Source organism: Aulonocara sp. 'chitande type north' Nkhata Bay, linkage group LG17 (assembly GCF_057382095.1).
Source record: "Aulonocara sp. 'chitande type north' Nkhata Bay isolate Kocher_YH1m ecotype deep benthic linkage group LG17, A_spYH_male_GT1.1, whole genome shotgun sequence".
Classification (NCBI taxonomy): domain Eukaryota; kingdom Metazoa; phylum Chordata; class Actinopteri; order Cichliformes; family Cichlidae; genus Aulonocara; species Aulonocara sp. 'chitande type north' Nkhata Bay.
The window spans coordinates 41,530,691-41,552,783 of NC_141360.1; the positions used below are offsets into that span (position 1 = coordinate 41,530,691).

The window sequence follows — 22,093 nt, forward strand, 5'->3', positions numbered from 1 at the left end:
TTCCCTCCACTGTTAGGTGACGGCCATGTTTGAGTCTTCTCGAGGGAGCTGCTCTGTCCTTTTGTGTCAGCAGGAACACATTTCGGATATTTAGCTGTTGTCATTTTTCCAAAGTGTTGCTGATTGAGGTTATCCACATGATTTCAGATGCCCGAGGAGCAGGCCTTTTGTGTTTTGGTAAAAATCATGTATGAATATGGCCTGAGAGCTCTCTACAAGAACAACTTTGAAGATCTTCACTGCAAGTTCTACCAGCTGGAGAGGCTGATGCAGGTTAGTCGAGCAACCTTTTACATTTTTAAATCAATCAATGGGACCCCGACAGGAAGGACGGTCTGCATCACACTGCTTTCTGTTTGTAGGTTTAGTTTTGTCTGTCATGTTGCTGTTGTGCACGACCTGCTCCCTCATTCTGGGCTACTTTTTATTTGGAGCTTAATAAGCTTCACTTTGGACCGTAGTCGGTGAAATGAGTAAATATGAATTGGGTTAAGCTTCAGATTAAAGCATATATCAGTCTTGACTGTGTTTGGGAGTATTTTAAAAGCTGTTTTTGGAAAGTGGATTCAGCTTGGACGTGATTGTTTTTACACAGGACTCAGGCCTACCTTCATTTTTTACAAATCAAGGACAGTTTGCTGCTGATTACGAGCTCTGTTAGAGCTGCGAGTCACCTAGCATGCGGGAATAGCTCTTTCCACTTAGTTGCCTTTGTTGTCTTTGGTCATTTGCAACACATTTTTTGATCTCACTACTTAGTTGCAGAAATTTGAATGATTGTGGCTCAGAGGCCGTGCAGTTACAGCTCGACATTAAAATCGATCCCATCTGTCTGCTTCTTGACTTAAATGCCATGAAGTTCACTTGTGATACAGACCAGTCTCAAGGACCATTCATTTACACTAGATTTCATTTTCCAGCATTGGTACTTTCCTCATAATGGAGCTGTTTAATAATTACTGATTAAATGCATGAACCAGTGCACTAAACAGAAAAAGACTTTAACTCGGTAAGTTTGAGTCTACTCGTGCTTTAGAGGACGTAGCCAGTTATTGTGTCATATTTGGACTGTAACATGTTGCCTTGTTGACGCCTGTCTTTCATTAAAACAAAAAAATCTATATTTCAGAGTTGAGCATAGATTTGCAGCCTGTGTAGGCTTTTTCTCCTTTGAGGATAATGAGTGCTGATGTCCCATCCCACTCAGGTATTACAACCTAAATCCACCGAGTTGATCTTGGCGCCTAAATCCGTCCTGCCTCTGCTAGCAGTCGCCCGTCAGCATGAAGACAGTTGGTTTAGTGCAATCACATTAGCTCAGTGCAATGATACCATCTGATAATATAGAGTACCGTATTCTCCGCACTATAAGGTGCACTTAAAATCCTTTAATTTTCTCAAAAATCGACAGTGTGCTTTATAATAATAAGATAATAAGAATTATCCAGATTATTTTAAAAAAAGATAAAGATATTGTGCTTGATAAAACTAAAGACATTGCAAATGAATTTAATGATTTCTTTGTAAATGTTGGCTTTAATTTAGCAAAAGAAATTCCAGAGTCAAGAAATAATAATGACCTAAATAAACATATTACTCAGAATGTGTCCTCCATGTTTATTGGTGCTGTAACTCATAGAGAAATAATTAACATTGTGAAGACATTTAAAAATAAAAAGTCCACTGACTGTTTTGGTATTGACATAATATTAGTTAAAAGTATTATAGAATGTATAGTGCAGCCTTTCGCATACATTTGTAATCTGTCCTTCCGAACTGGTGTGTTTCCCTCACAAGTGAAAATAGCAAAAGTTATTCCAATCCATAAAAACAGAGAGATGTCAGTTTACCAATTATAGGCCAATATCACTGCTCCCACAGTTCTCAAAAATTTTAGAAAAGTTATTTGTTAATAGACTTGATAAATATATTGAGAAGCATAATCTCCTAAGTGATAACCAATATGGCTTTAGAGTGAAAAGGTCCACTTCGATGGCAGTGATGGAACTTGTTGAAGGGATATCTAATGCTATAGATAATAAGGAATATACTGAATCTGGGTCCTAAACTCTGTCATCTTCAGGTCCCAAAGTCAAACAAATGCTGTGGCATCACTGTGAGTTAAAAACTGTCTAAATTCTTTCATCTTTAATAAAATGATCAGCGTTGCTGCTTTACCAGGTGTAAAAATTAAGTTTAACATCCAGGCATCCATGAAAACAGAATTTATGACATTTAACAGAGTTAGAAGTTAGCAGGAAGTTAGCTCACTAGCTTCCACCTAAACATGATATAGCATGTTCTGACTGAGAGATTTCTGAAAAATTCAAACGTACAGCTCTGTTATCACTTCCAACATAAATGAAGACAGGAAACTAAACAGCAGTGACGTTTGTAGGGTTACTGAACTTGGGCTAGCTGCTATATAATGATGTGCTACGTGATCGCTAGCAACACAGCTATGTTAGCACAACATTAGCATAGTGAAGCTGGAGGATGAACGCTAACTTTTTTCCACTTGATAAAAGTTAACGTGAAGGTTCCTGATGGTTAGAGACAAATGTAATCGCATGGCAGGATGCTGTAAACGGACCAAACTTCAGTCAGGAGAACAACTGAGATAATCCATCCACAATACGAGGTTAGTCATTAATATAGTGCAACAACATGGGAATAGAGCAGCTGCAGAGAATTCAACATTAATGAATCAATGGTACTGAAGTGGAGGAAGCAAGAAGAATGAGCTGAGTAAAGTTTGACTTATCTGACTGTTTTGTTTTGATTAATGCGCCTTATGGTCCGAAAAATACATTATGATGTCAGATATAAGTGTTGTCCAATGAACTCTGTGGTTCACTGTATGTGCTCGAACACTCAAAGCTAAAAGTAACTGGAACAAAGGTTGTAAAAACACTAAGAACACAAATAAAATACATTTATTTTAGTGTCTTTAGATTTTTAACTGTATGATTGTATTTTTTCTGTACAACATTAAAAACATGTCTAATGTCAAACCAATCTCCTGGTCTGTTTGGCAGCTGTGATATAATACTGTATTATGTTATGTGTCTTTTTAAAATGTATTTATTTATTTAGTTTTTTCTTAGTTGTGGGTCTCTTGGGAGAGATTATCATCTCAGTGAGACAGCATGATTTAATAAAACAGGAGCAAAAATGAAATAATGTAAAATTGAAATGACAAGCAGAGCCACATCTTTATCTGTTTGTAAGTGCTGTTTTATCTCACAAGTTCCCCTTTTTGCTTCTCCTACAGGAACAACTTCCAGATCTGTGGTCCCACTTCCAAAACCTGAACCTGGAGGCACACATGTACGCCTCCCAGTGGTTCCTAACGCTCTTCACCGCCAAATTCCCCCTGTGCATGGTTTTTCACATCACCGACCTGCTGCTCTGCGAGGTAACGTCAGTGCACTTGTTATACTGATTACATGGGGAGAGGGCTTTAGTCTACATTGTCCAGAGTCCAGTAAGGCGATGCTCAACTGTCTGGAAACAGGAAATCAGTTGAAAGTGGATAGAAAGGCGGTTACGAGGGGTCAGGAGAAGGGTATTAGAGGAGAGGGTTGGATGTCCACAAAGACTGCTGAAAACAGCTCTTCTAAAAATGCCTGGCTTCATTGCTGTGATGTGGAAAATGCTCAGAAGTAATGTATGCTGCAAGTTCTGCTAGCTCCACAGAAATATATTCCTCCAAGCAGTTTTTATTACCCCTCAGCCCTCAGCCGGCAGGTGTGTTGTCAGATAATACCCGTCGATCATTAATCGTTAATAAGCAGAGTGACGGGGCTCTGGGACCCTTAGCTCCCTATTGTAAGGCAAATGTTAAAAACCTCAATGTGCACCTTGATGTTCCTTTAAACTGTGTGAACCAAGGTAAAGCCACACCTTCCAGCTGATGTCTTTGGACGTGTTATTCATGTGTTCATTACTTGCCGACTGGACTACTGCAGTTCTCTGTATCTGGTTTGGACCAAGCCTCTCTTTACCGTCTCCAGTTGGTCCAAAATGCAGCTGCTCGACTGCGACTGGCACTAAAGTGAAGGAGCCTGTAACCCCGGTGTTGGCCTCTCCACACTGACTTCCTGTTCTTTACACGATCCAATTTAAAATCGTAATTTTTGTTTAAAATCACTGAACGGCCGAGCCCCTTCTCACCGGTCTGAGCTCCTGTTTGTTTGTCCAAACTAACCTTAACTATTCCACGGCCTGCTCTGTGGCAGGTCCCAGACTCTGGAATAGTCTTCCTCCTGATATTAGATCTGCACAAAAAAAAGCTTTGGCACATGGACAAAGATCCCTGAGATATCTAGTGAAGCCAAATAATTGGCTTTTGTGGTCACTTCAAATGTATAAAGAAATTACGGAAATACAGTTCATCATGATATGTGTAGAGATGATTTTGTACAAACGGGGTAAGAAGACATTTTCATACAATACTAAGAGGATATGACATATGGGGGGAAAAAAGTGCAACATCTTAATGAGATAAAAAATAAATCACCTTTCTGTCTCGCAGATCTGCTTTTAACTCGCGCTGACCTAAACAGTTTGGTTTTAGTTGTTATTTTATTCATTTTTCTATATTTTGCTGCTTCATTGTTGTTTGTTTATTGTAGTGGTATTTTACATTGTAAGCACTTTGTGCAGCATGGCCTGTTGGTAGTGTGCTGTATAAATAAACTGGACCTTGACCCTTTAAAAAAACCAAACAAAAACAGCAAGTGCTGTGCTATGAAGGAGAGTCACACGATGTTGCCAAGCTGCTGGTGCTTTTACCGCCGTGCAAATCCAAATCAGTTTCCACGAGCCCTTCTGGAATGTGAAAGGAGACTAGAGTAGTGAGGGAGGAGTCGGCGAGCCCAAACTACACTTCCCGGTTATCAGTGGCCACAAGTAAAGGGCACACAGCATCGATGCTTCTGCTCAGGCCTTTTAGGGTCGATGCTATCAATGATCTAATATCATCAGGGCCACCTGACCTAATACCGATCGATGAGCAAGTCACTTATCATCTTACAAAATCTGCGTGACAGAAGAAGCGTTATTCCCAGAAATAACGGGCGTCACTGAGGAGCTTTATATGATACGTTTCAGATATGTATATATCGAAAAATATATATTTCAGAGTTAAGTTGACGAATAAACCCCACACACTGCCAAACAGTCTTGGATGTGGTTCTATAGTACAATATAATCCCGTGTCGTCTCATGGCACGTTACATGGTAAGTTAACGATGGCGATTTCACCCCTGAGAATGCACTTGGCATCGGCGGGGAGGAGAAGCTCCCTTTTTGCAGAAGGAACCCCTGACACAACCAGGCTAAGGTTGGGCAGCCATCTGCCTCGACTGGTTGAGTGAGAGGAAAGCTGAGAGAGAGAAGCGGAGCACTGAGCATCAACAAACAGTGAACAGACTTGTGGGCCAGTATCCATAGATCAGACACATTCAGCTCTGGAGACTCCTGCAGAAGAGCTGCAGAGAAACTAGGAAACTGAGACGAAGAGAGGGGATAATGTGCTGTTCCGTTCAGTGTTTCAGTCATTTACACAAAATATCTGCTGAGTTCCTGCCCCAAGTGGAGGAGTTCAAGTATCTCGGGGTCTTGTTCGCGAGTGATGGGAGAAGGGAGCCGGAGATCGACAGACGGATTGGTGCGGCGGCTGCAGTGATGCGGACGCTGCACCGGTCCGTCGTGGTGAAGAGGGAGCTGAGTGTAAAAGCGAAGCTCTCAATTTACCGGTCGATCTACGTCCCTACCCTCACCTATGGCCACGAGCTGTGGGTAGTGACCGAAAGAACGAGATCGCGGATACAAGCGGCAGAAATGAGCTTCCTCCGAAGGGTGGCTGGCCTCTCCCTTAGAGATAGGGTGAGAAGTTCGGCCATCCGGGAGGGGCTCAGAGTAGAGCCGCTGCTGCTCCACATCGAAAGGAGCCAGCTGAGGTGGTTCGGGCATCTGACAAGGATGCCCCCTGGGCGCCTCCTGGGTGAGGTGTTCCAGGCATGTCCCACCGGGAGGAGGCCCCGGGGCAGACCCAGGACACGCTGGGGAGATTATATCTCTCGGCTGGCCTGGGAACGCCTTGGTATTCCCCCGGACAAGCTGGAGGAGGTGGCTGGGGAGAGGGAGGTCTGGGCCTCTTTGCTTAGGCTGCTGCCCCCGCGACCCGACCCCGGACAAAGCGGATGAAGATGGATGGATGGATCTGAATACCAGAAAGACAAATATTGGGCAAAGTACTACACGGTGGCCCCCCAGGGGATCTTGTGGGCGGTGTAGCAGGACTACGGGGTACGTGGCCAACAACGGTGGGTCATTGTTATGAACTGTCGGTCCTTTAACAGAGCGGTGTTCCCGTCCTTGGCAAAAAGTCAAATCGGTTTTCAGCGGGTCGTGGACTCTGGAGTTTCGTCTCATCTCCACTCCTGTTTGTGATGATGTTCTTTAAGCTTCATCAGAACATGGCCCTGCACGTACACTGAGGTGGTTTGCAGCTGAGGGTGAACCAACGATACAGGTTAGGACCCCAACCCCCGGGCCATGGACCGGTACCGGTCCATTTTTAAAAAAATCGTTTTTATCGTTAACTCTGTTTCCCTGGGTCTTTTCCAGGATGTAGTTGTGCGTCTTATTTTGAAAGAAATATTTACACGTTACCATAGTGACCAGAGAGCGTTAAGGGGCAGAGAGGAGGATGTTACTCTCAGTGTTGTTGGCGCTTTTCAGGAGGACGCTGCTAATAAAGTTGCACAATTACACAGTGAATTTGCATTTGTTATTACATTTACAAAATAGCACAGTTTTTGTCGTGGTCGTATCATTTTATTTTGTTGTATTTATCCGCCACACCTTAAAGGCCGGTCCGTGAAGATATTGTCTGACATTAAACCGTCCGTGGCACAAAAAAGGTTGGGGAGCGCTGGATTAGGGGACTGATGTAGCTGCCATAGACTTGGTGGAACCAGAAATACAATGGGGGCCATGTAATGTTTCAGCCTACGCACAAGGCTGCATGGGGCCGATAACAAAGCCCTGAGGAACACCTGATCTAATGCATGCAGATCCTAATGAACTGCTCATGTCATTCAGTAAGTGTGCAGCGAGTATGACCTGCTGTGTCACATTCTGACTTTTAACACAAAGTAACCTTATCAGTTACCAACGCCATCGTCCTTGGTTACAATTTGACTTAATGACTCTATTTTAAAAATAAAAGTACATAAAGACGGTGGGATTTTAGTGTTTTCATTCCTAATGCTTTGACCGACTGTCTCACTGTAATTGCATCAAATGCAAAATCAACTTTCTTCCATCCTCCTCCCTCTCTGCCTGCCTTCCTTCTTCCCTTCCTTTTTTTCCAGTCTCCCCTTTCCTGCCTCCCAGTTAGCCTCAGGCAGAACAATTAAAAGTTTCCCAAGTCTTTCTCACCCATTGAGCCGCATGATGACAATCTGCCTGTTAAAGCAGCATTGTGATATTATGCTCCCCCCTCATCCTTTTCACCATCTCGCACTCCTCTCTTCTTTCCATTATCTTTTTCTTGTATTGTCATTTTGTTTGTTGCACTCACACTTTGTCATTTCCTGAAACTTTTCTGTGGTGTTTTTTTTATATCTTTGTTTTCTTGCTCTCTTTTTCTTTCTGTTTGTATGTAAACCTGTAAGTACGTCGCTGTTTTAAAGCAGGACAAACTCTTTGTTCTTTTGTTTCACTCTGACAATCTTCTTCTTTGTGATTGTTCCTCGTCACTGTCAGACCCTCATTGTTAATCACTCTCTTTGTCTCAGCTGCTGTCTTTATTTGATGGTCTCCTTAGAAATGTATGCTGATCATTCCCCTCGCTCTATATCTATAATCTCTCTAGATATAGATAGATAGATCTTCTCTCCCCAGTTTAGTATCTCCCCGTCTATGGATGTTTCTCTCTTGTCCCTGCTTGAACACACAGTTCGAGATAATCTCTCCTCCCAAACACGCCATTGCTCATGCCTCAGCACTCTAGCGCCATCTTGAGGCCTGCACAGATAGGTGTGTGGAGGCAGAGCTCCCCCTCTTTTCTCTTTCTTCAGATATTTTTAGAGCTGCTCAGATATTTTTAGCTCTGTGTTGCCATGTGAACTGGTTGTCACGGAGACCAAGGAGATGGGCGTTCCCATGCAGAGTTTGCATTCGCATTACATTTTCTTTCTTTTGGTCAAAATTACAAGCACTGTATGAAGAAATGGTCGAAATAATACAACAAAATATGCACATTATATATAAAAGAAAGGGGCGTTTGTTTTTAAGCAGCACTCTGCGCCTCTGGATTGGCTCTACCCTGTGAAGCTTGTATTTCGGTTTCTTTGTGCTGCAGCTGCAGAATCATTCGTAGAGTACTCATCAGACGATAAAAGGAAATTTGTGTTTCCTACAAATTTTATGCTGAACTGAAAGGTGCTCTGTGGCATCGCTAAATAAATACTGATAAGCTAATTGTAAAAGACCATGTTCAGCTCACACATCTGCTCGTCTGTGAAAATATTTATAAAGTTGTGTTGGCGCTCCTTGATTGATAGTAAAACGGCAGAAGCTTGTCACACAGTAGATATTTGTTTCTGTTTGATCCTGTAATTGCATGTCCAGCATCGCTATGATGAACAGTTAAACTGTACTTGTGCTTGTGAACAGAGCATCCATCACTGTGATCGTGTGTTTATAAAGGTGTGGGTATGAAAAATAGAAAATAAGAAGCTGAGGTTATCCTGACCTGAGCAAAAGCTGAGAAGTGGAGCCGACGGTTTCTTTTTGTTTACTGTGGCAGTGATTCTTGCAGAACTCGAGATTGAAGTATTGTTTCAGAAAAATGTGACTCTGTTCGCTGTTTGCAGATTTTCATTTTTACAGCTCCAAAGTGCAGCATCAAGTTTAAAATTGCTAAAGTGGCTTTTAACAACGACACATGCAAATGAATGTAGCTGTTTCTATTGTTTCTGTTTTCACAAATAGTTCTTCTCTTTCAGGGACTGAACATCATCTTCAACGTAGCCCTCGCCCTGCTCAAGGTTAGTCCTCACTTTCTTTGTACATCTGTGTTTAAATCAGTCTCTGCACATGTAGGAAGCCCAAAGTGCAAATCAAAGCACATGCAGGCCGGATTGCAACAAGAGGCATTTGTTTACATCTGTCCCCTCCTAGTGGTCAAATCACAAACTGCATCTGGAAGAGAGGAAGCTGGTTGCATTAGTTGCATACACTTCATGTGGTTTGTCCATAGAAAGCAAATGGTTAGTCTCGAGACAACAGTCTCTGCCGTCGTGTCCTTGGGTAAGACGCTTCACCTACCACCTACTGGTGTTGGTCAGAGGGGTCGATGGTGCGATATGGCAGCCTCGCTTCTGTCAGTCTGCCCCAGGGCAGCTGTGGCTACACCTGTAGCTGTCTCCACCAGTGTGTGAATGTGAGAGTGAATGAATAGTGGCATTGTAAAGCGCTTTGAGGGCCCCGAAAAGCGCTATATAAATGCAATCCATTATTATTATTATTATTATTATTATTATTATTATTATTATTATTATTATTATTATTATTGAGTTCTTACAGTAAAGGCTGCAGATTTGACAGAGGAGAAAAACCACACTGAGCTAAACAATTTGTGGTCATTTGAAATGTAGCAGAGTTTTAGATGAGCTGTTGATGCTTTTGTATTTTATCGGATGGGTTGGTTTGATTCATTCATTCATTGGTTTACCAGAGACGGGGTGAGATGCAGTTGGCTTGAGTGTCATGGAGTCCATGGGTGAAAAATGTAAGGATATTCCAGATTTAAAAAAACAAGCGAGAAGAAAAGCTGCAGGTTTTCTTCAACAGCACGATCGACAGTGTTTGTGTAATCACACTTACTGCCAGAAGGGGGAGACAAAAGTTACATATTTAATCATTTTCGTTCTCAATCACAGGAACCAGACGGCTGGGTCACAGACTGTCCACGTACAGACCAGGAAACTGTTTGTCTTTGATTTAAGGGATTAGTATTATTACCTAGTATGCTAGTTAATAACATGTTTGGTTGATTTTAAATTGGTTAAAATTTGGGGCTTCTTTTTTTATTTTTTGCTTTTTTAAATACCAAATGGTTTGCATGTTTTTGTTGTCCAAGCACAGGGGTGAAGAATTACTACTTGTTGTTATTTTCTCTGTTTGTGGTGGGATAGATCAGTGAGTTTTGGTGGGATGACTGTGTCATAGAGCACGCCTGTGTCTGGCTGTTCAGTGTGGGCAGTAATTTGATGGGACCTCCTCTGTTCTCAGTACTGTTCAGGTACAAGTTTTTCATTTTGTGACAACAAATCTCTGTTAGCTGGCTCGTAATTACACTGGCTGACAGTTTCCAGGTAAACAGATGAAGTCTGGCATAAACAGCCTCACCTTCTTTCCTCTTTTTTACACAGCCGGAGTGTGAAAGGGCTGAATTTTACACAAGCGTGTGATAAAATGATGGAACAACCAGGAAAGTTTTCTCTCTTTTCTTTATCTTTCCTGTGATCCCAGAAGAAACTTCATGGCTGCGTTTGAACTTCTTATGCCATGATCAATATTTTACTTTTACCGATTAGTTACCCGTGTTTATTATCGATCAGTCCACACAAACGAATAAGGTCTGCATTTAAAATACTAGAATAAATAAATTAACTTGCACTCATATAGTTGAATAACAATAATAACAATGATTATGATGACAGTAATAAGAAGCTTTCAGATACTAATGAGGCAATGGCTGTGCTTTTATTTTTTCTCTGGTTAAAATTAAGGATGGCTGGTTTCTGAAAAGCCCTCCTCCTCTGTGTGCTGGTCATCAGTTATTCTGTGTCAGAGAGAAAGATGCGGTGGATACGATGGTTGGAAATGGAGAACAAACGAGGATGTGAGGAGGGAGGAGTGTGGTAGGGGCTTCCACTGCCTCTTTCTAATTGGCCGGGCATGACGGCATTCTCCCCAGAGGCTCCCTCCTCCTCCCTCCATCCATCCTGCACTCTTCCTCGCTCTCATCACCCCTCCCTCCATCTGTGTTCGCCTCCCTCCCTCCATCTCCGGCTTAGTCGCCACATCCACATCACAGCAGGGGCATAAGAGATAACGTTAGCGATCTGGACCTGAAGGAGAAAAGCTGTGTGTGTCTGTGATTTTATGTTTTGCTCTTTTTGCTCTTTATCCTTTCCTGCCGTGGATGCCTGCTCGGAGCCTTTACTTTCACTCACTTCCTCGTTCCCCATCTTCTTTACCTCCTGCTCCACTACCTCTACCTCCTCCTTTTCTCTGGTTGGATATGTATCTGTCCAACACGCTACCTCCGTCCACCAGCCAGACCTCTGCAACGGAGCCGCCCCTGCTACTGATAGCTATTAGCTCCTAGCATCACAAGTACAGAGAGGTTGAGGGTTGGAAACACTGTGGCGTGGCTTCATTGCGTTGCCTGGTCCCAGCTGCTGGCCAAGGCAGAGACTCCTGCAGATCCAACACCCACTCGTACCCTCGTTCAGTGAGTCGGTGCTGTTCAGAGCAACGAGAAAGGACTTTCTACCTAAAGGAGGCAGCTCCTGAGCTCAAAAATCTACTGACAAATACAGACCGGATGCACGGCTGCTCCTGCTGATAGAAATCTGCTGAGGGCAGAAGCAGGAGTCCAGGCTCGCGCTGTGAACTAGGCTGCTGCTTGCTGTGGTTTGGATTTGTGCAGAATTGAAAGTCTTACACCGGTGAAGAGCTGAAGGAGGCTGTCGTCACACACTTTCTGTTCTGTTCCATTTTTCCATCTTGGTTTTCATGCATCACTGGTTTGCGTGTGAGTCAGTGAGTTCAGCATCCGCTCAGCCGTACTCTAACTCAAACACGCAGCGCATCATCTCCTGCGGGCGCAAATGCGCCACGTTCCAAACGGACCACATCTCGTCCTTTTCTGCTTTTTCGCTAGGACCGCCTGTCCAGGCGTGGAGGGCACACAAAGAGATCAGTGCTGTTTATTTCACGGTCATTTCAGAGAAATCAGACCTCGGCGAAGCTCCATTTGCAAAGTGGGTACAAACGTATCGACTGCTTTGATGTGTCATCGCTCACGCGCTGAGCCTCGAGCATTAAGGCCACGCCGCCGTGCAGCCGGAGCCAGATTTTCTCCGTGTCTTTGAAGTCAGCGAAGGGAAAAATACAAAAAGGTGGCGTTCTTATCCAGTGCCGCCGTTTGCTGGAGAAGCACCCCACGTGTTGAGCAGCTTTGTTGCCAGGCAACAGTACGCTGGATTGGAATTGGTTAGAGGGAGTTTGCCAGGGGAAGAAGATGAGAGTGGGTCGTGTGATTGGGTTTCAAAGCAAGTCTGGCAGGTAGCTGAAAGACTCAGCATTATGTGGAAAGCAGCGCCAACACATCGTTTCCTGACTGTGATTGCGTCGCACCGGAGGGCCGGCGCCGGGCTCTGACAGTGGTACAAGCTGAGCGGCCTCCGCCAACGTCTTGTCCACGTGTTGATAGTCTGCGTTGCCCGGATGAACTGGATCGATCTGAACGTCACGTGTCCTGGACGTCGAAGCGCCGGCTGCCGAGTTGCTGTGTTTCATTGAGCTCGTCTTCCATTCGTTTCCACCTGCCCTCCTGAACGCCGGGCTGCCACGGCGTGCAAATAGCAGCTGCTCTCTCCTCATTCACCAGAACCTCAACACTTTTTGACACTGAGCTGAGAACGGAGGTTCCCACGCTCCTCCTCGTCTACTCCAACAACACAGGAAACTCCTGGGCATCTAGACGACACGCTGGAGTCATCTTCCATCCTGGCCCCGGAGCGGGACCACCCCTCTCCCTCTCCCTCACCCTGTCCCACCCCACCTCCATCTCCTCCACGCTCTCCACCGCCCTCTCCTCCTCCTGTACCAGTCCTGACCCCACATTTGCCCCTTCCAGCAGTTTGCAAAGCAGTGGAAGATGGCGAGGGAAAGACGGAAGAGAGGGCCCACGGCAGTCAGGCCTCACCAGACTCTTTCTGCAGGGTCATGGACCTTCTTGGGATGGGACACCGGCTCTTCGTCCCCAGGCTGCTGGCGGTGAGAGAGCGATGCAGGGATGGAGTGGTGGTTGACTGTTAGACCAGTTAGACCAGAGTGTTTTTAATGGGGGAAGAGTTTGTGGGGAAATGGGAACGTGTGCCTTTTAAAATGCAGTCTCAGTTTATGAATTCATTTAGTAGTTGTATCTGTCGCTGTGATGCCTTGCTGGTCATGTTGCGTACATGCAGCTGACTGCTTGAAATTTCCTTTACAGCACGAGCTGTTTGTTTGCTGCCTGATGTCACCTCCACGTTTATTCCGTCTGCAGAAATGGAACAAAAAATAATCTTACAAGGAAAACGCTCTCTGATCTCAAAGCACACGCTCGACACAGATTCTGGTGTCTTTGCATCTTCTCACCACAGGGTGGCGGTATTGTTGTGTTATTAAATACTCTGTGATCTCTTTACCCCATAAAGATGATGTTCGACGCCTCGGTATGTGTCAGTAAACGCGTGGTTTGATGACCATTAGAATAGGAACTGGAAAAGAAAGCCGCTGAGTTTCGTGAGGACGTGTCACCTCTCGTCTCCCATCAGAGGCTTGAAAAATGACAGAAAAGAGCTTCAGTGGTCATTCCTATCAGGGATTTCAAGGGGTGAAGGGTTTAAATATGGGAGTTACAAATGGTTCTCATGCTGCTGCATAAACAAGGTGCTGAAGGAGGAGAGCAGCATGGGATTAGCACAGCAGGACTCCGATGGACAGAGTTCTCAGCCTTTGCTTAGAGATGATTAAAAGTAACTGGCTGCACAGGAAATATCATTTTATAAAACTACAGTGTAACTATTGTTTTACAATAAGAGCTCTAACACGTAAGGGAATGCTTACAACAAGTTAAGTGTGTAACTACAGTTTTCTCTGTATTATCACTGGTTCTTAGTCTTTGAGTATAAAACTCTCATTAAGACGTTTGTGTCTCATTAATTATCCCTTGTTGTTCTCTCTCCTCCCACTCCTCCTCGTCTCCTTCCAGACGTCTAAAGAGGACCTGTTGCAGGCAGACTTCGAGGGGGCTCTCAAGTTTTTCAGAGTCCAGCTCCCCAAACGATACAGAGCTGCAGAGAACGCCCGAAGGCTCATGGAGCAGGCCTGCAACATCAAGGTAAGAGACAGTTGTGCAAGTGTGTACAAACACACAAGGCCTTTGCACATAATGCAAGGGTATTCATGTAAATCTTGTATCCACTGAGCCAGATGAGTCAGAGGTGCAGTTCTGGCTGCTGTATGTGGTTGTAGCCTGTGGTAGTCTGGACCACAGCAGCACCCGTGGTTTGTACACAGTGCACTCTCTCTCAGGTGGCCTGCAGCGGTATCGCACTCGCTGAGCTGCTTATTCATGTGCCACAGCAGGGTTACTCGTGTTTCACGTGCACCACGCTCTGCAGAGGTGAGCTGTGACTAAATGCTGTACTTTAAGGAACATTAGTGATTACGTTGTCTCATTCTGGGTATTGAAAGCCATCCTGAAATGTAAAAAGCATCACTCACTGTGAAGCAGGAAGGAACTGAGCCCTGTGCTGTCAGTCAGAACGCTCTAATGAAGTGATGTGCAGTAGGTGGAAGTATCTGGAGCACCAGGCCAGAGAGGTTAAACACAGTGCAGTTTCTGTACCATATACGTTTATCTTTGCTTCTTTAGTCTTCTGTAAAAGTCTTTATTGTGCATTTGTTTTCCTCTGCTCTGTGAATCCATCACCTACAACACGGTTTCTATGGATGGCGGTCCAGGCCGTGTTTTCCCTAAAATACTTCCTGATGCCGTTACGATCCTCCTACTGACCTTAAAGCGGCCGCTGGCATTCAGGGAATTTGCCGAGCTCACCAGAGACCAAAGAACGGTACACGGTGTGTGCGATGCTGTGTGTACTTGTGTCAGCGGTTTGTGTTACGACAGAGGAAGGAAGGAGAAAAAAGATGGAAGAGATAATCACCCACCCTCCTCTCCCCTGCGTCTCAGTGATACGTACTGTAATATTTTACATTTTCTTATCCCGAGCGAGTCGGCTCGAGGCCACGTTGATAAGATGCTGTTCTCTTATGATTCTCGTGTGCTTCTGTGTTTGTCGTCATACAGGATATCCTGTGTTGCGGCTCAGGAGTCTTCTGCATTGGTGGCTTTAGTAGTATTTTGGTTCTGTGCACCCACACAACCTGTTTACTTCAAAACTGGAGTAAATTTGAACAACTAAACAGCATAGACGTGTTCTGTGGTACGAAGTGACTGTTAAACAGGCGTCGAGGGAAGGCTGTAAAAACTTTGACAGAGTGTGTGGTTCCCATCAGTGTCCCGATTCACATGTGAGGAGGAAGAGGAGTTATCGTCTGTCTGAAAGGATGAGCAGAAACACTTTGCGCCTCGTTCTGCTCGTTCCTTCATCGTACCTCGCCGTTCTCTCGCTCCTGCGTTGTTTCTTGCGTTGACGAGCTGAGCACAGACTTTCTTTTTTTGGCACTTTGCTCAAACAAAAACACAAACTCACCGCCGTGATCGAACGAGCGTTTGTGCTTACTTTGGAATGTTAGGCTCACGGACTCGTTATCGTGCAGAACGTGCTGAAGTTGTTCACGTTGGCCTTGCAGTTGAGACTGAAGATGGAAACGGAGAATTCAGCTTTTTGGGAGCAGTGAGGAACCAAAACATGAAAGTAGTGACTTATATCTGTGATATAAACGTCATAGCAGAGAAACTTTTCTCAGCCCTTCTCGAGTTGTTCCACATTTTCTTTTCCTCCCCGTGGACAGAGGTGTGAGCAGATTAACACAAAAAGGGCCTCAAAGAAAACCGTAAGAGGAGAAAGGAGTCTTGCTGCCCACTCCCACCAGCTGACCCACAGGTCACATGTTACACAAGCTTGAATATGTCACGTCACACACGCCACATGAAATCTCGTAACCGGGCATGCCAGGCCACGTTTGGTTATGCCAGTCGTGTCGAAAACCAAACCTTCCACTAATCTATGGACTTGTTACGCTCTCAGCCGTCCCACACGCTCACTGATGACTGTGACCGTCTGTTAGTCATGTTTCTAACAGGCGAGATCAAAGATGAGAGAAGGAAGCAGCCACTCTGAACATATCTGATTTTCCACTCATGAGAAGTTAAACCATTTGATATGTAAACGAAAGGCCGTTGGACCTAGTAGCCATCTTTGTGGGGACGACATGCTAGCACCGCTTTAGCTAATGGGCAGAACGGCCCCCCAGCACTTCTTTCTCTTCACCACCCCCCCTTCTCAATTTTTTCTGCCGACGTTTAAATCGGATCAACCAAATTCTATAAGCTGCTTAAAACGGGGAAAGAATTCACCGGCACCTCGGCTTGATGAACACAACGGGGTAGTAGGGTGGCTCAGCCTTTCTGGGGATCAGGAATTTACATTTCTAGCCTTCTTAAACGTTCATCGGAGCGCAGCTGGATTTACTAAGAAAGCAAAACTTTAATGAACTGAGAGGAAGAGAGGAGAAGGCTGTGTTTGTGTAAAAGGGCAGAATCATTTATAGAGACAGCTGTAGCTTGTCAAAGAAAGGATGAGTGAAGAATTATTACGTTATTATTACATTATTATTACATTATAACCGTATTAAAGGGGTTTGTCTCGGTAAATAGTAAATGTAGCAGTTCACTGGAGCATGTGCACCTGAAGGTCCGTGTTTAGTGTTTGAATCCTTTAGCACAGCTGCTGTAGTGTTCAGGAAACGTTCTGCAGGCTCGTTGAAGGACCGTCGGAGCTCTTCTTTGGATGCTGGTCGCCTTTTTGTTCGGTTCTCTGTCAGGACGGTCCCACACTGCTTCAGTAATGCTGATGTCTGGGGAGGCCCATCCATGACTGGCAGCTTTCCACTGTGGCTGAAGTGCAGAAAAGCATGACAGAGCCTGTGGTTTTATGCTAAACTCCTGGGTGGATCACAAAGACCAACTTTGCCTACATAACCTGCCTCGTTACTGTGCAGCGTGTGGCTGCAGACTCACTACTGTGCTTTGTGCTGCCCAGCTCATGTCTGAGGGGACCGTCACAGTTATGCTGACGTTTCACAGCCTTTAAGGTGTCGCAGATAAATACAACAAAATAAAACCAGTACCACAAAAAGAAGATTTATTCCCAACACACAGGAAAAGACCCAGCAAAACTGAGTTAACAATAAAAACCCTGAAAAACATAAATGTCACACTCGAGCTTCAACTCTCACGGACCGGTACCAAACGACCCGCAGACCAGTACCGGGGGCTGGGGACCGCTGGTTATGTAATCAGGGAAAATGGAAACATCTGCACCACAGCAGTCCGGTCACTGGACCAGCCAAACCCATCGTTCCCATTGGTCAGCTCTGTTCGGTCTCATCCTCAGTGCCTTGGCGTCGGTTACTTATTCAGTTGGAGTGAAACGCAGACCCGTCTGTAGTCCTGGCTGGTTAGCTAGCAAATATTAACTTTTAACTACTTCATTTCACTTAAACTTTAACTTTGTTGACTTATAAAGGAGTGAAAGAGTAATTTGACACCAGGATTTAAATGAGTGTTTTTCAGTAAAAGTAACCGTTTAGCTCTGGCTATTGCTTCATTGAGTGGATAAGACTGAGAGAATAACTGATAGAAGGCAAACTGTAGACTCTGAAGCTCCAAAGATGCTTAAAGAAAAAGAAAAGCAGGAGCTTGTTCGTGCCTATGTGGGTTTCTCGTGCAGAGTTCAGCTCTGGGTCCTTTCAGAGAACATTAAGCGTGTTCGGGCGTCTTCCAGGACAGCTCTGTATTTGCTGTCACTTCACTTCCTGGGTTGTGCTGTTGGAGCGATGTGCAACACAGACAGTCATGTCACTGTGGTTGATCTGACAACTTCCTTCCTATGTCCCCTAACCTCTCACGTAAGCAGTGCAGATGTGTGAACGAGCCTTTATCTGTATTTTTGTTACCAGCTGCAGGAAACAGAAATGTGCAGCCTGAAAAGAGCTGCAGATAGATGAGGACAGGCAGCGATAGCGAGAGAGGCACAAATGAGAGAAGAGAGGAGGCAGCAACAGGGAAGTACTCACTCAGTGGAGGGGAAGAAAAAGCAAACTCATCGTCCTCTGTCACACACTTCTAGCGTTACAGAGAGAAACAAACAGGTGTGTTGTACTGCTCTCTCGCTGCCCCCACCTCTCCTCCTCTCACTGGGCCGGGCTCGGCTCCTGAGGGACTCGCAGGCAGCCGCTCGCCGCCTCCTCACTGCCAGGAACAAAACCTGTCGGCTGCACTCTCCCGCTTTTCCTCCTCCTTGCTGCCGGGAGCAAGCGGGAGTCAAGATGATGCAGGAGGTGTCTATCATGGTGGCGTACGATGCTCACGTAGTCGACCGACCGGGTGAGGAGGACGCCTTGGCGTGCTTGGTTGCCCATTCCAGACCTCGCCGAGCTCCCAGACCAGTGGTAGGTCTGTTCTGATGTCTTGTAGTTTTTAAAACATCTACAACAGTTTGGCCTCATGTTTCTAATGACTGTTGGTTACTGCAGTTTTTAGAACAGGAACGTTTGAAGTCACCTGCTGCTGTAGCTGTTTTTCTTTTCTGTTGTCGCTTTCTTATCTTTATTTTATTTTTTTAACCGTCCTGCGTCATGTACAGAGGAGGAAAATGCCGCTATTACTGAAAATGCCTTTTTCTTTCCGTGCGTTAAATGGTGTAAACACGTGTGTGAACATGTGGGTGTTTGTTCCTCTGAAAGTGTGTCAGATATTTGAGGTTTGTCAGTCAGTGCTGCTTCGTGACAGTCACTTTGTTTCAATTACTGATCTTAATTTGGAATCAATGAGACGTGTGTGTGTGTTTCCTTCACGCGCTTCATTGAATTACGTGCCCTATTTTTTTCTCTGTGGCTCAAATGTCCAGCTGCTGTTGTCCTCATTTCCTCGGCTGCTCCTTCTTGTAAGTGGACTTCACCCTTCTTCCGTTCTTGTAGTCCGAGGTTTGGGACCAATTCCATTTTCTGCAGCAGCGATTCAGGTCAGGAATCTAAAAGTGGGCCTGGGACCATTTTGCTGCAGCGCAGGAATCTTAAATTGCTTTTCCCTTGACTGGAGTCGACCCTCTAATATCTACAGTTTGATGATTCACCTTGGAGTCCAGTGGGTACAGTGTGTGTTACTCAGCAAGGTGATGCAGCTCGTGCGAGCTTGCTAAACAGACCCGTCCCTGAAATTCCTTAAATAATGAAAAACAGGAGGCATGTTTCACTGGGAATGCCAGCATGTAAGCCTGCACTCAGTTATGGAACAGTAATAATTACAAATCATTTATTGTTTTGTCTTTATGTTTCAGTCGGCTATATTTCAAAGTGCTGTTACACAAACATGTGAGCAGAATTGAACCAACGTGAGGGTGAGGCCAGGGCCCAGCTGACCATGTAATGGAGTACTTGTGTTACGTGTAATGGAGTATTGTCTGGCATACAGGTCAGTTTACTCCTTGCTGTGTGGTGATAGGACGGGGAGGTTATTTTCATCCCAGTGTCACCATACACACCAGTCTCGTCCTGATTGCCCCGCCCACGTGGTCCTCCTTCGGCCTGCTCGTCTTTCTCAGCGCTTGTGTCCCTGTGTCTCTTTGTCTCTGTGTCCCAGTGTCTCTGTGTCCCTGTGTCCCTTTGTCTCTGTGTCTCTTTGTCTCTGTGTCCCTGTGTCCCTGTGTCTCTGTGTCTCTTTGTCTCTTTGTCTCTGTGTCTCTTTGTGTCTTTGTCCCTGTGTCCCTGTGTGTCTTTGTCCCTGTGTCCCTGTGTCTCTTTGTCCCTGTGTCCCTGTGTCTCTGTCTCTGTGTCCCTGTGTCTCTTTGTCCCTGTGTCTCTTTGTCCCTGTGTCCCTGTGTCCCTGTGTCTCTTTGTCCCTGTGTCCCTGTGTCCCTGTGTCTCTTTGTCCCTGTGTCTCTGTGTCTCTTTGTCCCTGTGTCTGTGTCTGTGTCTCTGTGTCCCTGTGTCCCTGTGTCTGTGTCTTTGTCCCTTTGTCCCTTTGTCCCTGTGTCTCTTTGTCTCTGTGTCTCTGTGTCTCTGTGTCCCTGTGTCCCTGTGTCCCTTTGTCTCTGTGTCTCTGTGTCTCTGTGTCTCTTTGTGTCTCTTTGTGTCTCTTTGTCCCTGTGTCTCTTTGTCCCTGTGTCTCTGTGTCTCTGTGTCCCTTTGTCCCTGTGTCCCTGTGTCCCTGTGTCTCTGTGTCTCTGTGTCTCTTTGTCCCTGTGTCTCTGTGTCTCTTTGTCCCTGTGTCTCTTTGTCCCTGTGTCTCTGTGTCTCTGTGTCTCTTTGTCTCTGTGTCTCCCAGGTTAATCTGTGTCCCTGTGTCTCTGTGTCTCTGTGTCCCTGTGTCTCTGTGTCCCTGTGTCTCTGTGTCCCTGTGTCCCTGTGTCTCTTTGTCCCTGTGTCTCTGTGTCTCTGTGTCTCTTTGTGTCTTTGTCCCTGTGTCCCTGTGTCCCTGTGTCCCTGTGTCTCTTTGTCTCTGTGTCTCTTTGTCTCTGTGTCTCCCAGGTTAATCTGTGTTTTGTGTCCCTGTGTCCCTGTGTCTCTGTGTCCCTGTGTCTCTGTGTCCCTGTGTCTGTGTCCCTGTGTCTCTTTGTCTCTGTGTCTCTTTGTCTCTGTGTCTCTTTGTCTCTGTGTCTCTTTGTCTCTGTGTCTCCCAGGTTAATCTGTGTTTTGTGTCCCTGTGATCTTTGAGAAAGAGCTCGGCTCATCCTGCGCTCACGCTCGTGTGGTCGAGCTCTTTGCATCTGAAAAGGTTTCCAGCCAGTGAAAAATGTCTCTTCTGGCCTGTTTTACACACGACATAATATAGAGCGTGACGCATAACTACACACATGCATATCACCTGAGAAGCCAGAGAATATGCTCAGAGCTGCTGATAAGCCGAAGTGCTGCGTCGCGTGTATGACGGAGTGTAAAACTTTAATACTGCGAGCGATGAAAGGTTTACGGGTTCTTTTACACACTTTGCTCACTGTGAAGGACAATATGGTTTCAATTGTTTCTCTGAAAAAAAGGAGCATGTACGTGAATGTCGTCTTTTTATGATAATAAAACCAATTCGAGGAAAGCTGAAAGGTTATGGAGGCGGCGGTGCTGATTGTAGCTGCAGCAGGATTGGATGTTTAAAGAAAGCCTTGCTGCTCCTAACAAAGCCTGCGCTTTCATTACACAGGTGTGTTGTAATGTTTGTGTGTTTTACGGGTGTTTGCGGGTGTGTAACAGCAGCAGTGTAAGACGCATTTCTTCAGTGATAGTTTGGCTGACTCGGTGATCATGTTAAGAAACAGAAGTCGTTATTAACAGTGAAGCTGGCTCGCTGTGAGATGAGGAGAGCAGAGGGAAATGCAGAATAGTTACACGAGCAGAAACTGCAGTAAAGACTGAATAAATGCGCCCGTCTAACTTCAGTCATCCTGCAGAAATGTGTGTGGCGCCATCGCACGCAGGAAGCCTGGAGTGTGTGCAGCTTGTTACTGGTTAGATTAGGTTATAGAGAACGGCTGAATGGATGACATGAGACGATAAAGGAAAGTGAATGCGACACAGCAGAGAGGGAGGTTTATTTAAAACAGCAAACCTCAGGAAGCATGAGTCATTCCCTCGCTGAAACCCTCTCTCTCTCTCTCTCTCTCACAGATTGTGTTTGTACAATAATTTATGGCTGCTGCGTATCAGGAGGTTTACGTATAGATCAGCTGAGATGGAAGCTGGCTCTTTTTAAATATTGTTTTAAACTCCGCGTCCGAGGAGCTAACTGCCGCTGCTGCACTGAAGCGTCAGCTGTTTAAAAATGCACGTGCAGCAGCTCATCGTTGCACACTCGCCTAACGCACACAGACCCGCAGGGTCAAACTCCATAACGAGAAACACTGGACAGCGTGGCGGCGTCCAAAACGCCACGCAGTGACTCTGTAGTTGAACTGGATCTGGCAGCCCTGCAGGAGAACAGCACATCTGCATTGTTTTGTTACAATAAAGCGATTATTAACCCGCCGGCAGAGGCCAGGCTGCTCTTTCTTCCCAC

General features: G+C 45.4%; 1 protein-coding gene across 2 annotated transcripts in view; it reads left to right on the top strand.

Annotated features, from left to right (window-relative positions):
• The window catches only part of rabgap1l (RAB GTPase activating protein 1-like), a 95,276-nt gene that overhangs the window by 63,508 nt on the left and 9,675 nt on the right, over positions 1-22,093 (top strand). For both annotated transcript variants that reach the window (XM_086268310.1, XM_086268311.1), the window contains exons 16-19: positions 148-273; positions 3,275-3,418; positions 9,024-9,065; positions 14,069-14,197. In XM_086268310.1, the coding sequence (XP_086124436.1) occupies positions 148-273; positions 3,275-3,418; positions 9,024-9,065; positions 14,069-14,197 (441 nt within the window). The remainder of the gene's footprint in view (positions 1-147; positions 274-3,274; positions 3,419-9,023; positions 9,066-14,068; positions 14,198-22,093) is intronic.